The sequence below is a fragment of the Falco peregrinus genome, chromosome 8 (assembly GCF_023634155.1).
Source record: "Falco peregrinus isolate bFalPer1 chromosome 8, bFalPer1.pri, whole genome shotgun sequence".
NCBI classification, from domain to species: Eukaryota; Metazoa; Chordata; class Aves; order Falconiformes; family Falconidae; genus Falco; species Falco peregrinus.
Window position 1 is genome coordinate 58,280,372 of NC_073728.1, and position 12,678 is coordinate 58,293,049.

Sequence of the window (12,678 nt, forward strand, 5' to 3'; positions counted from 1 at the left end):
TGGACTAATGCACCAGGAAAGAAAAAAAGGCTAAACCACTGTATGTGGCAGCTGTCTTTCATACTTTTAAAGACAGGTCACACAAATGTCACTTATTTTAAGACAAAGATTTTCCTCTGCCTGAGAGAGCTGATGTTCTCCCACTACTGACAGTTGTCAGCCTACATCCCTGGCATAGGACAGGTATGTGAAGCCAAGGTTATGGGGAAAAAGCCTGTAACATCAAACGAAAGGAATCCTGGAAGTTTCTAAGCTTGCTCCTTTGATAGTATTTTTTTTTCCTGTGTGGTTGCTAGACTGATGCTTTCAAAGGCTGAGAACAAGGCTTGAGAAATAAGACTCACAAAAACAAACACTTCTTAAAGTGCTGGTACACCTGACAAATACCCAGGCTAGCAGCTGGTAAAACCTAATTGGGGTAACTAATGGATACGGGTTGAGAATCAGGTTTTCATGAGTTTGCAAAAGCCATCGATAGTGCCAAATTTGCCTCGAGGAGAGGCAGGGATGCTCACAAGAACCCTTCCCCTGGCAGGGATGTGGCAGACAGGCCTTCGTGGGATGGGCAGGGCTGCACAGACAAGACAGATTGTGTCTCTAACAGGCATAGCAGATTCGGAGAAGGATGTTTGCCCATGGCCTAAGGTGCAGAATGGTTTTATTTTGGTTGTGAACACAGAAATATTATTGTCTCACCTTGGCAACAGCAATTTCACTGAAAAAGAAAGCTGTTCCTGCTAAGAAATACTAGCTTTCATTTGCTGCTACTTGTCAAAACCTGCTTGGCACTTTACTACAGCTCACCTGACAGCAACCGCTGGGCAAACAAGCAGTGATTAATGCAAGCCACTTCGCCTTTGTTCGAGATTGTCTGTGACCAGACAGGGAATTCCTCCATGTTCAAAATGCACCCATGGATGATTTTTTTAGGTCTTATTCAGCCTGTGCATTGCCTTCCAAACTCACTTGCTTCGCATTCCTGATGTAACGATGGTTTGGAGCTGCTGTAACTGGACAGTAGCGTGCTGCTGCTTGTTTTTTGGCTGAGTATAGCTCTGAACAAGCATATAGCCAAAAATAAGAATTTCAGTTGGGTTATTCATAAACGCTTCCCAACATTTGCTTCTGATATGTCATTTCCATAACAGTCACCCCACAGGAAAGGGCCCAAGAAGGTTAGGCAGTGCTGCAAAAGGTAGGTATTGAAAATGCATCCCTTTGCTCCAGCTAGGGCAGGTACCTTGGTGGTTGTGAACCAGCTGAGGTCTCATTTGACTTGCACAAGGCCAGAGCCTGCCCCAGCCAGGGCTGGGAGCCTTATCTTCATATTGCATGAAAGTCCTAAAATCAGGACTCTGTCAGTCAGCACAGGGGACAAAAAATAATTCATTTGGATATGTTCAGGCACTTGCAGGTTTTAGCTCTTAATTTATTCTCTTATGACCCAGTACTCCAGAATGAGCTGCTTCCACAAAACTGGGCTGTTTTCTAGGCGTGCGGGTGTGCACATGAGTGTACGTGTGTGTGTGGGCAAGGCACACTCTGTCATCTTAGGACTTGTCTACAGGGGAAAATGTGGGGTGTTTAAGGTCTATCCACTACGTGCATGAGTCAGTGGGAATAAATTACAGCATGTTACACCCTCTGAAGGCTGTAATCCAGCAATGAGATGTCCTTAGAACAGGGTAAAACCTACTGTGATCTCTTGGATCAGAGCATCCACACTACAGTTTAACCCTGCCAGACGCCGACTTCCCACATCCTGCCAATCCCTTATAACATCCCTGGCCATCCCTGCAGAGGGAGACTTACCGTCCTTCCTCACTGCCATATGGTTTCAGGAACATAGGAGCTTCACAGCCTTTTTGCCATTCTCCTCGCTGAACCGATCAGCAAGTAGCTCTTGTGTGGGTGCAGCACATCACAGGAACCGATTCGGCTTCTGGTGCCGGAACCTGCCCATGTGCACGGCAGAACCACAAAGCCTGTTCTGCCCTGGAAAGGGCTTTCTTAACCTTGAGAGGTGCTAGTCTTTTTTTAAATAGGTTTTTCATGTTGTTGGATTATCTTCTACTCTTTTTTTTTTTTTTTTTTTTTTTTAAATATTCCTCTCTCTGGAGTTTGGCTCTTGTACAATGCTAGGTTTTAAGGAGCAGAAAAGACCAAAGAGCTTGAATTCCTTTCACTCTTCTTCTCCCTCCAAATCAAAGCTGCTTGAAAAGCACCCAAAGCACCCTCCACTGAGCTGCAGCTGGGAGGTAGAACCTTCCTGTGGAGGGGCTGGGGAAATGAAAAGCCTTTTGCTCCCTGTTAATTATTTATAACCCATGCTGGCTGAGTATGCAGCCTCTTCCAGCCAGCTCTGTCCTCTCAGCATTTGTGCAAAGGCTAAGAAAACAAATTAAAGATGGGAAAAGTGGGAGAGTATGGTATCATAAGACAGAGGGAAATGTCCTTCAAAACTCCAACACCTGAGCACTAGACCACCTCATGCCTTTAATGTATTTATCCTTATGAGACCCTGCAGAGAGAAGAGGTGTTACTCTCATTTAGCCTTCTGCATGGCTATACATAAAAGCGCACGGGCACACACACGCCAGCTACTCCAGATAGCTTCCCGGCTTAACCTTAATGAAGGGACTTTCATAAACATCTGAGGACCAGGACCTGGGTTACAACAAATACTAATTTTTTAAAAAATTAACAGCTGAAGTGATTGGCTGCTCTACAGTTTGCATGTCTCCCCCTGTGCAACGTAACATTTTAAACTTTGTAATTACATGGTAGGCACCCAGCGCAGAAGTGTAGGGTCAGTATCAGGGCACTGCGGGGTAATTATGTGGCCATTTTTGCCTTGTAAATTACAGAGTTATCTTGGGACTGAGAGAAGGAGAAGGGCAGTAACTGCTTGACTAATTGGTACTTTAAATTTTAATTACCCCAGAGCTGATGTGCTGCCTCACAGACACAGCTGTGGGAGGGAAGAACAGCTCCAGACCTCGCACGTGTCTCACCCCGCATGGACACGGAGCATCCTGGGGGAGCAGCCTCAGCCCCAAACTGCCAACACCAGTCTGTCTTCTGCTGTGCATCCCCCTGGCTGGACGGACACATCTGGGGAGGAGAGGGTAGGAGCTCTGCTGCAGAAAACCTCCAGCAGCCCTGTGCGTTGAGGCTGTTCCTCTCTCTCTTAACTCTTCCCAAACCTCCATAGGCAGAGAAATTCTCCAGCCTCCTAGGAGAAGATAGCATATTGCTCTAGAAAGATGGCCCTGCCGCTGCCCCATACTGCTCTGTCCTCAGGCAGCATCTCCCTGCATTACAGGGAGAATCCTTTCCTTAAAGAAATCTTTACATCCAATTCATTCCTTAGAGCCATGACAGTCAGATTTGATTTAGCACCAAGCTGCAGAATAGGTACATATTTTATTTTTACTGGAAGGTCAAAGAGGTCTCGGTGCATCAACATTAACAAGCCTGCCCTTAGTGGGGTTCTCAGGATGGCTGTAAAACACCTCACCCAGGGGACACATACTGAAATGGGGTTAAAACTAGTTAGAAAATGCAAGTTGCTACTAATAGTCAACAGCTTCTTGTTGGCCTGACTAAAACAAGCTAGGAGGGCAATGCCCAGGACCCCAAGCACCTGTGACATGCAAAACAATCATTACTGCAGCAAGCCTGAGCTGATGGTTTGTTTAATTGGCTTTGAAAAGATGCAGGTCAAAGCTGGAGGCAAAACACCCTGTATTGGGTTTGCGTGGCAAGGTTGTGGCAGCGGGGGGGCTGCAGGGTGGCTTCTGCGAGAAGCTGCTAGAAGGTTCCCCCATGCCTGATGGAGCCAATGCCAGCCAGCTCCCTGCCAGAGCTAACACTGGCCACAGCCGAGCCCAGCAGTGATGGGGCAGCGTGTTTAATAAGGGGCAAAAAATTTGCGCAATGGCAACCAGAGAGAGGAGGGATAGAAATCGGGAGTGAAATTGAGCCTGGGAAGAAGTGAGGGGTGACGGGAACGTGTTTTGAGATTTGGATTTGTTTCTCATTACCCTACTCTGAGTTGATTGGTAATGAATTAAACAAATTTCCCCAAATTGAGTCTGTTTTGCCTGTGACCGGTGAGTGATGTCCCCATCCTTATCTCCACCCACGAGCCTTTCCTTTTATTTTCTCTCCCCTCCCAGCTGAGGAGGGCAGTGATGGAGCGGCTTTGGAGGCACCTGGCCTCCAGCCAAGCTTCAACCCACCACAAAACCCTGGTGATCCTGGTGATACCCTGAAGATAATCCTGCTGGCTCAAAAGATAAAACAGCACAGGGAGAACACCACAAAGGACTTTGGTATTTATTTTTTTTACCCAAAAAGTGGATGAGAAAAAAGATGTCCAGCTCAGTAATACAGTAAATATAGTGCTTTACAAAATATGACATCAAAAAAACCCACCCAAACAAACAAAAAAACACCCACCAATGAGGGCAACTCACCAAATTTGCCAGAATGTAGTGGTACCCATTTCCATTTTTTTCAAGCTTGATGATCTGCAAGACGAAAACCAAGGATAATTAGCAAAGACGAGCTGAGGAAGAGCAGCTTCATTTATCTGCCCTTCCTCCCCCCCCATTTTCCCCCAATGAGACTGTTCAGTTGTGCACAGGAAGACACAGAAATAGAAAAGTTCACAATCTTGTTAGAGGGAGGACAGAGCTTTCACACATGATGTTGGAGCAGCAAGTCTGAAATGAGACAGGACAAGGTCCCCGAGCAGATTCCAGAGGCAGAGAGTAAACTACCTAAACCAATCCGTCTCCTGCGGGCTCAGGAGAAAAAAGCAACAACTGTAGTGTGGGTTTTTTTTAAAAGGTTAGACACAATTTATATTTCAGACAGTAAAGAAACAAAGTAGAGAGCTGGGGTCCATGTGTTCTGCAAATGCAGCTGAAATATCAAGCAAGACGAGAGAGCTGTTTTGTACGTCCTCCGAGCTGGAGTCCCCATCGCAGACGCCTGCCTGGGCGAGATGTCGGAGGGTTTAGACTATAGGGCAATTTTTCTCCTGTAGTGTGTTGACATAGCTTCAGGCCACATCTCCAGAGCAAAGCTGCTCGGGCAAGTCACAGAGGATTCCCCTTGCATGTTCGTGGAGATGATTTATGTCTTCATGCTCATGGTGTCCCAATATATGCTCTTTGCCACTTAAGCCTTTTTCCCTGATGCCTGCAGAGTTAGGTTTTTATTCTCTTTTATCAATACAATTGCTTATGGATCCATACCATTTGAAAGTTTCTATGTTAGCTGGAAAATCATCCCTTTTCTAGGTAGAAAGGCACCACCTGTTGCAGGCTTGCCTGTGATTATGGGGCCAGAGACATTGATCAGCGGGTCCCTATCTGTCTTTTTCTCCCTTGAATTAAAAAGTAATACAGAAAGAATACATTACTCTTGCTGACTTCATGTTTCTACTGGAATTGCTCTCCATCGCTTTCCAGCAGCACTGTTATATTCTTACCAGGTTACTAAAGCCAGATACTATCTGCATTTGAGCTAATCCACATACAGAAGGAAGACAGTGGGAAAAATGACCTCAGAACCTGTAAAAACACAAGAACTGTCAGTTTCTGAGAGAATTGTGCTGTTCCCATAAGGTTTACTTATGCTGGCAATGCTACCTCTTATTTCCATTGTCACATGAATTGATTCTGAATTACTGCCTGCATTGCCAACGTTCAGGCAAAATCTGCACAAACAGTAGCGAGGCCAGAAAGATCCTTACAGCCAGAATGGCAATAAAATTACCACCATGTTGGATTTGACCAGAGATCGGTCTACCCAGGACTTCTCTCTGATACCAGGCTGGCAGCAGGTGTTTGAGAAGGTCAGACAAGGGCACACACAGACCAGTCCCCCCCCCTCCCCCCGGTGGGACAGCACTCCCGCATCATCATGAGCAGCCATTTAGGGATTTCCAAATGGATTATAAATGAGCTGACACTTGCTCTGTGCAACTGGTTCACCTGCCTTAGCCTTTCTCTGATGAAGTGCTCTTGTATGCATGTGAAAACTCATCTGGTTCCCAGCATTAATGTGTGGGTGGCAATTAATTCCAATGAAGGCTTCATTTAGTAGCACTTTCTTACACAACTAATGTCAGCTCTGCCAGCTTCACTGACTGCTCTGTGGTTCTCCCCACAGCATCCCTCAGTATGGTTTCTGATGAGCAGTCTGGAATCCTCAGAAAAAAACTGTATACCTAAAGCTATAAAAATATAGTCTTATTATGGGCAGTTTTCTTGAGTATCTTCTAGTGCCAGATCGGAGAAGCAAAACCAGACCCAACCTTTCTCCTTCCATTCATCAGCTGAGACTGACCTTTGCAGTAAGTTCCAGACCTTGTAGGAAGAAGGAACATCTCTGGTCTGAGATGTCTAAGAATTATGATCCAATTCCCCATTCCTCCAGTGTCAACAATAGCTGGCATTGGCTCCTTCTGCCCAGACTCTCCCTTTCTTATTTTATTAGGTGTCAGAGTCGATGAACCAGAGAGGGCTGCCATCCAGCCTTCCCTGAGCTGTTAATCTTGCAGCCCATCCACCTGAATTATGAGGCTTGCTTCCTGTGTTTTACACAGTTATTTGTGATCTTAATTTATTTTAAAATGCTTGCTCAGTCCTAATGTGCCCGGACAGCAGTAGCAAGCTGAGGTTATAATAGCATTTATCACTTAGCCTGAATGTGGTGAGAGGCTGTGCTGGGCTGCATGCTGATAGCTCACTTGGGCCACCTAGGTTTCATTACCCACTTCTTAATGGGCCAGTTTGACACCTATTAGAGAGAAATCCTCTCAGAGTGAAACACTGGCAAAGGAGAAATTCCAGTTATTCATTTTAATGAGAGACAAGGAAGAAACAATACAGGGCTTTGATGGAATACAACACACCACTTACTTATCCCATTAAGGCTACACAGCTCAGCCCCACAAATATCCTGCCCTGAACCAAGGCCTGGTTCATAAACGGCAGTTACCTTGGCAAAGATAAATCATGCCCTTGAGATATGCCACAGAGAAATCTCCAAGAAAGAAATCAGGTCACTTTCCCATGTATCCTTAACACATTGAGCGCTGGCTCCTCTACAGCTATGGTCTCCAGAATGCAAAGACTGCCTTGCTGGAGCCAGCGGTGGTTATTTGTATTATGTGTACGGAGTGAAGAGAAGAAATGAAAAATGTGGACAAGCACCAGCGTGTACGTATGAGGCACTGATGCTAAACATCTATCCCCAGCTCTTCTGTTCACCGGGGAGCACAAATCCACAGCCACCGAAAGACAGAGACAGGTTTGTCAGGGAAGAAGATAAATGCATTAAAATCTCCCTGAGAGGCTGAGGCAGCTCTGAACACCTCAGACACCCAAAGAGACAGGCAAACAGAGCAGTGACGTCCACGCTGAGGTCGCTGGTGCGGTGAGATGGGAGACCGGCCACCAGCCCGAGTTGAAGTCCCAGCTGAATTTCACGTGATAACGAGCCAAACACTGTCTTTGGCTCCCTCTGGTCATCTGCGTGTTGTGAAAGAGCTGGCATCCCTTGCTTACACTGGGATAGCTACCTCTGCCCTCACAAATCCCTGTGGACTCAGAACAAGAAGGCAAATGAGGACGAAAAAGGACTACACGGGTCTGAAAAAGTTATTCACAGGAGTGTTACCTCCTAGGCACAAACGTCTGTTAGAATTGCTCTGTCTGTAATGTAGGAAAACACAACATTGTCCTTCTTTTCCTTGGGAATGGATGTTTTTTACAGCATTGCAAAACAAATAATCACGAGATCTGGATTTCTAGTGTTCTTGCAAATAGCTCTACTTACATCTTATCTTAACTCTTGCTCCAGCTATGTGAAGAAGTTTCAAAGAAAGGCATTGTTTTCTGTTCATACTAGGAAAATTAGAGAACATTTGACTACAGAACTTTCTGTTAGACAAACCAGGCTTAAAAAACCCACATCATTAACCCTAGCAATCTGATACACCCTATAGGAAAGTCTGCAGAAAAGGTAAATTCACTGCCTAGGTCCTGTCAAAAATTTTGTTCAACTGCAGCTACTCCATGCTCAGAGAGAAGACTTTACCCTCCACAATAATCTGGTCTCTCCTTCATGAACGTGACCTTTACTTTGAGGTTAAAACCTGCTACCTGCTTCATTATTATATATAATAGAGTAGCAGCCAGAGACATCCAGCAAGGATGGATTGTGCTTGTCGCTGAGCCATGCAGCTGGTGAAACGGCAGTCCTTGCCCCAGAAAGCAAGCAGCAGAAGTGCGAGACGGGATATGACAGGTAGCTTAGACGAGGTGACGTGTGAAACATGAGGTATGAGTGAGCTGGTTATGAGAAATACAATAGCGGGAGTCACAGCACGCCAGCTGCGTGGCACTGCGGGGCTCTGTCTAAGCCACACGGGATGGGAGTCCCAGCAGTGGGGGAGGCCTTGGTGGTAGGTTTGTGGCTGGAGTTGAAGAGGGGACACAAACATAGACTGAGACCTGTCCATGGGCTTGCATTGGTCTTCTGTCCACAGAAGTCCATACTCGGGACTTAGGGAAAGCATTAAGAGAGGCATGGAGGAAAGAGGATGGGGAAAAAACCTGGGTCTGCACTACTGGGCAACCTATCTAGATTAAGGATGAGTAAGGCAGGGCACACAACCTAGCTGCTGAGTCCTCTACTGTATATCGCATCTGCCTTGTGGCCACAAGCTGCCAAAACAGCCAGGAGATGGCTGTGAATGAACGTCTTTCTCTCACTGCAAGGCATGAGAGGGGCTGGAAACATCCAGGCCTGCTACAGGCTGGGTGCCCTGGTAGGATGGTGAGCTCCAGCCTGATCTGGAGACAGTGCTCCTGACAACTCTACAGATGTACCATAAAGCTTCTCCGTCTCTGTCCTTCTGGCATGGGTTGTGAAAGTTTGGTGCAACACGTGGAGGTTGGAGGACCAAGAGTCCGGCAGTGCTGATTCACACATCCACCCCAAATCACAGGAGGTGGGAAAACCAGAGTAAAACTCAGCAGAGTAAGGAAGCTCCATGTCTTGTGCATACTGCTTGGAGGAATTAGCACAAAGCAAACTTATTGGGGAGGAAGGGGGTATGAAGAGCTCAGCAGAGGAGTCAAACAAGTAGGGAAAGTGGAGCAGCAGAGCTCACTTAGCGTGAACATGTGAGAACTCCTAGTATTTACTTTACAGTTTCCACAATAACACAACAGAGAAATATCTGCAAGCTGGGCAGCCGTCTGCAATGCACTCCCCCCCACATCCAATGAGAGCCACAACAAGACATGGATCAGCCAAGAATGGGAAGAACTTCTCCAGGGAAACAACCCTCCTCATCTTGCATGCAGGACCCCCCCCAGAAGACCCACACCAACATCACCTTGCTAAGGATGATGTTCAGTCGCTCAGATTCACAGTCCACCACCACCAGCCTTTCCTTCTTCTTCTCCAGCTCCTGGAAGAGCATGCGGTAGCCCTCTTCTGTTGTCGTCAGGATGTTGACAGCTGTCACCTGCCAGTTCTTCTCGGCTGCGGTGTCCAGCACTTTCTGTAGGACTGACAGCCCTACGACGGGAAGAGAGGGGGAAGAAGACAGCAGGGGGACAACCAGGTTTTAGTTGGGCAATGGCATCTCTCCATCCTTCTGGCAGCCTGTGTAGCTGCCTCAGGCCAGGCTGGATGCAGTGTCACAAGAGTGCAGCAGAACTACAGAGATCAGCTGATAGTCTAGCACCTTACCCAAACACAGCGGAGCTAGAATTAATGACTCCTACTTTTTCTGTCCCAGCACAGGAAAATGTGATGATTCCAGGCCTAGTTTTCCTTTGCAATGGGCAGATCAGTCTCATTGATCAGGCCCTGCTGTGAGATTCAGGTAAGAGCTCTAATCCCCTTCTTCTTGCCTGTCACTACCTAAATCACTTGTCTCGGCCATAGTTCCCTTCTTGTCTTTGATCTGTTTAGGCTATGTGCTCCTAGGTTAGGGACAACCTCAGCAATCACAGTATTGTTTTCATATTCATATTCACAATCATATTCAGCATCCCTGTCTCTCTTGGCAGAATTTTATCAGAAAACTTCATTATTTTTAAAAGGATCTTGCCTAAGTTACACGCACAGCCTTCCTGAGGAGGTACCCATAGTCAGCACTTCTCTGGAGTCCTGCTAGACAACCCTGCCTACCGCAGTCCTTTTGGGATAGTCAGTGTGCCTATGCCTCGTGACAACAAAAAGCAGGGAGGGATGCTTTTATACCTTCTCCTTGTCTCTTAAGGTCATTCTGCCCCTACAAGGGCTATTTGTAACTTCCAGGACAGAGCCTTGAATCACCCTTACCTCTGCTCTGTCCTCAAGTCCATTTTGCTCTCAGCCTCCAAGCCGGGAGCTTTAAAGGCTTCTGAGAGCTGGGGAAGCTGAATCACAGAGCGGTGAGCTCACTAGCCCTGCTCATGGTTTAGAAAGTTAAATAATATCTTCCAAGAACCCAACAAAAGCTTTTGTTATTTTACATAGATGACTAACATGCATTAACACAGGGAACTTGCAGTTTTCCAAGCCACGGGCCAGAAACATATACACATATCACAACTGGATGTGGGCTCAAGTGAGACCTGGGTAGCTGATAATTCACATTTATAAACATGGGATGCGGCGGCCTGGAGTTCAACAGACCTATTCAATATGGGACCTATTAAATATAAAAATTTCCCCATTTGAAACTCAAACCGCTTACTCATTAAATACTTTGCTTGTGTTGATGAGCACAGGCATACTGGGTCAGGCTAACGTTTCATCTAAATCAATGCCTACCCACAGCAATGGATATTTGGAAAAGGAATAGAGAACAAGAAAGGCATAGGTTGACTTTTCCTTTAGCTACCCTCTCAGTCTCCAGCAACCCACAGTAAGAGAACTTCTTAAGGCAAAGAGTCCATCTAGGCCACTATGTTTGGTCACCTGGTAACCCTTCCCATGTACTTGTGACTTACCCCGGTCAGCATCATAAATGTACACAAACTTCTGCCAGCTGTAGTGCTCGATGACACTGATGAGGGCATCCTGGAGCTCTGGGCGAAGCTGGAGAACAAACTGGTTGGACGTTTCTACAGGGAAGCTTGGCGTTATGAAGCAGACGTGAAGAGCCCCGCAGAAAGACGTGAGCATGTTGACAGTCCTCCTTTCATAAAATCCAAAGATGGCGTAGACGCCCTTGGAGAACTGTGAGCAGACTGGAGGAGCAGAGAGAAAGGTTGTGAGGGCAGAAGGACAAGGAAGTTTCTCAGGGAAGTCACCAAAATAAACCTTTTTCCTGGGAAAAACTGCAGGTTCTCTGGACTAGATAATTTTCCCCAAGGCCTGTGGGTTGGTGAAGGCAAGCTGTGAAGAACAGGCTGGTGGCCATGGGGCACCCTGCCCTTGATCGCCACAGACCTGCTTTACCTTCAATGGGCAGAAGGGACACAGAAGAGTGAGTTCAGTATCCCCAGGGCTCTGACGAAGATTTTGCTGCTTCTGGGATTAAATGTGTTATCTGAACAAGGGAACCTCTCAGCCCAGAAGTGGCTCACCAAGCCCTGCCTCCTTGGGATGGCAGTTGTCTGGCCCGTGGAGCTGTTTTATTATGGGGGAGAAAGGTTGCAGTCAGAGCTTGCTGTTGCAGCCCCAGATGCATTCAAGGAGCAGAAGGAAAGTGTTTGCATGGTGGCACAGCCCTTTGTGGCCAATGATCCAGGAGCAAACTGTAGGTTTGACCTCAGAAGCTGAGAACGTGCCAAGAAGGCATCTCAGCAAAGGTTCCTCTAGGTTCCGTGTGGTCATAGCACAGCTACAAGGAGGTTTATTCCAGAGCATGAGCTGCTGGCACTGAGGTCAGAGCTTCTGACACCAGGGGTCCATCAGTACTTGGGGACACCTGAGTGGCAATTTCTAGTTTGCTCACACAGCCATGATGGGGAAGGCTGTGGGCCCAGTGGGGTGGCCTGGGGAGTCTCCATGAGGAGTGCTTGCTGGGATCGCTGTCAGATATCTGTGTCTGGTCTCAGCAGCCAGTGCTGTGCTCTGCAGTGAGGGCTCTCTTGGGTTGGAGCCCTTCTCAGGAGAGCACTTAATGAGATCGTGGGAGCTGCCGGAAAAATGCCTCGGGATCTCAGTAAGGCAGAGAGAGTTCACACTTTGGGTTGTAAAACTTAGCCCCTGAGACAGTCATACTCATTTAATATCACCCCTGTTTATGGCACATCCCAAGTTATCATCAATAAATCTCCAAGCCGGAGGTGGTGGCAGTGACAGCGTTTTCCATGTGTCAGAACTCCTGGCACTAGTGTCTCCTCCTGTTGTTACTCTGACTCTGAAGACCTTTGGCTGTGACATTTATACTGGCTTAACACTTCACACATCACTTGCCAGTCCCCCCCTCCACCCTCAAGAGAGCGCAGGATGAGAAGTTGGATGTGACATTTCGGGGTCCCCTGGAAAGTGCTCTGTGCTGCTTGGGAATCCCTTGACCTGGTTTCTGCTGGTTGCCACCAGTACTGAACTTCTGCATGTGTGGCTGGAGACAGGCTCCTAAACATGAGGTTTCTGCATCCTCAGCTGGGCTCCATCCAAGCCCTGTCCCTCCAGCAGGGACCAAGT

General features: G+C 47.1%; 1 protein-coding gene across 2 annotated transcripts in view; it reads right to left on the minus strand.

The window, feature by feature from the left end:
* GRIA1 (glutamate ionotropic receptor AMPA type subunit 1) overlaps positions 1-12,678 on the minus strand; it is a 125,464-nt gene that overhangs the window by 54,464 nt on the left and 58,322 nt on the right. For both annotated transcript variants that reach the window (XM_005231811.3, XM_005231812.3), the window contains exons 3-5: positions 11,034-11,273; positions 9,425-9,609; positions 4,482-4,535 (exon numbers count right to left, since the gene is read on the minus strand). In XM_005231811.3, coding sequence (XP_005231868.1) covers positions 4,482-4,535; positions 9,425-9,609; positions 11,034-11,273 — 479 coding nt within the window. The remainder of the gene's footprint in view (positions 1-4,481; positions 4,536-9,424; positions 9,610-11,033; positions 11,274-12,678) is intronic.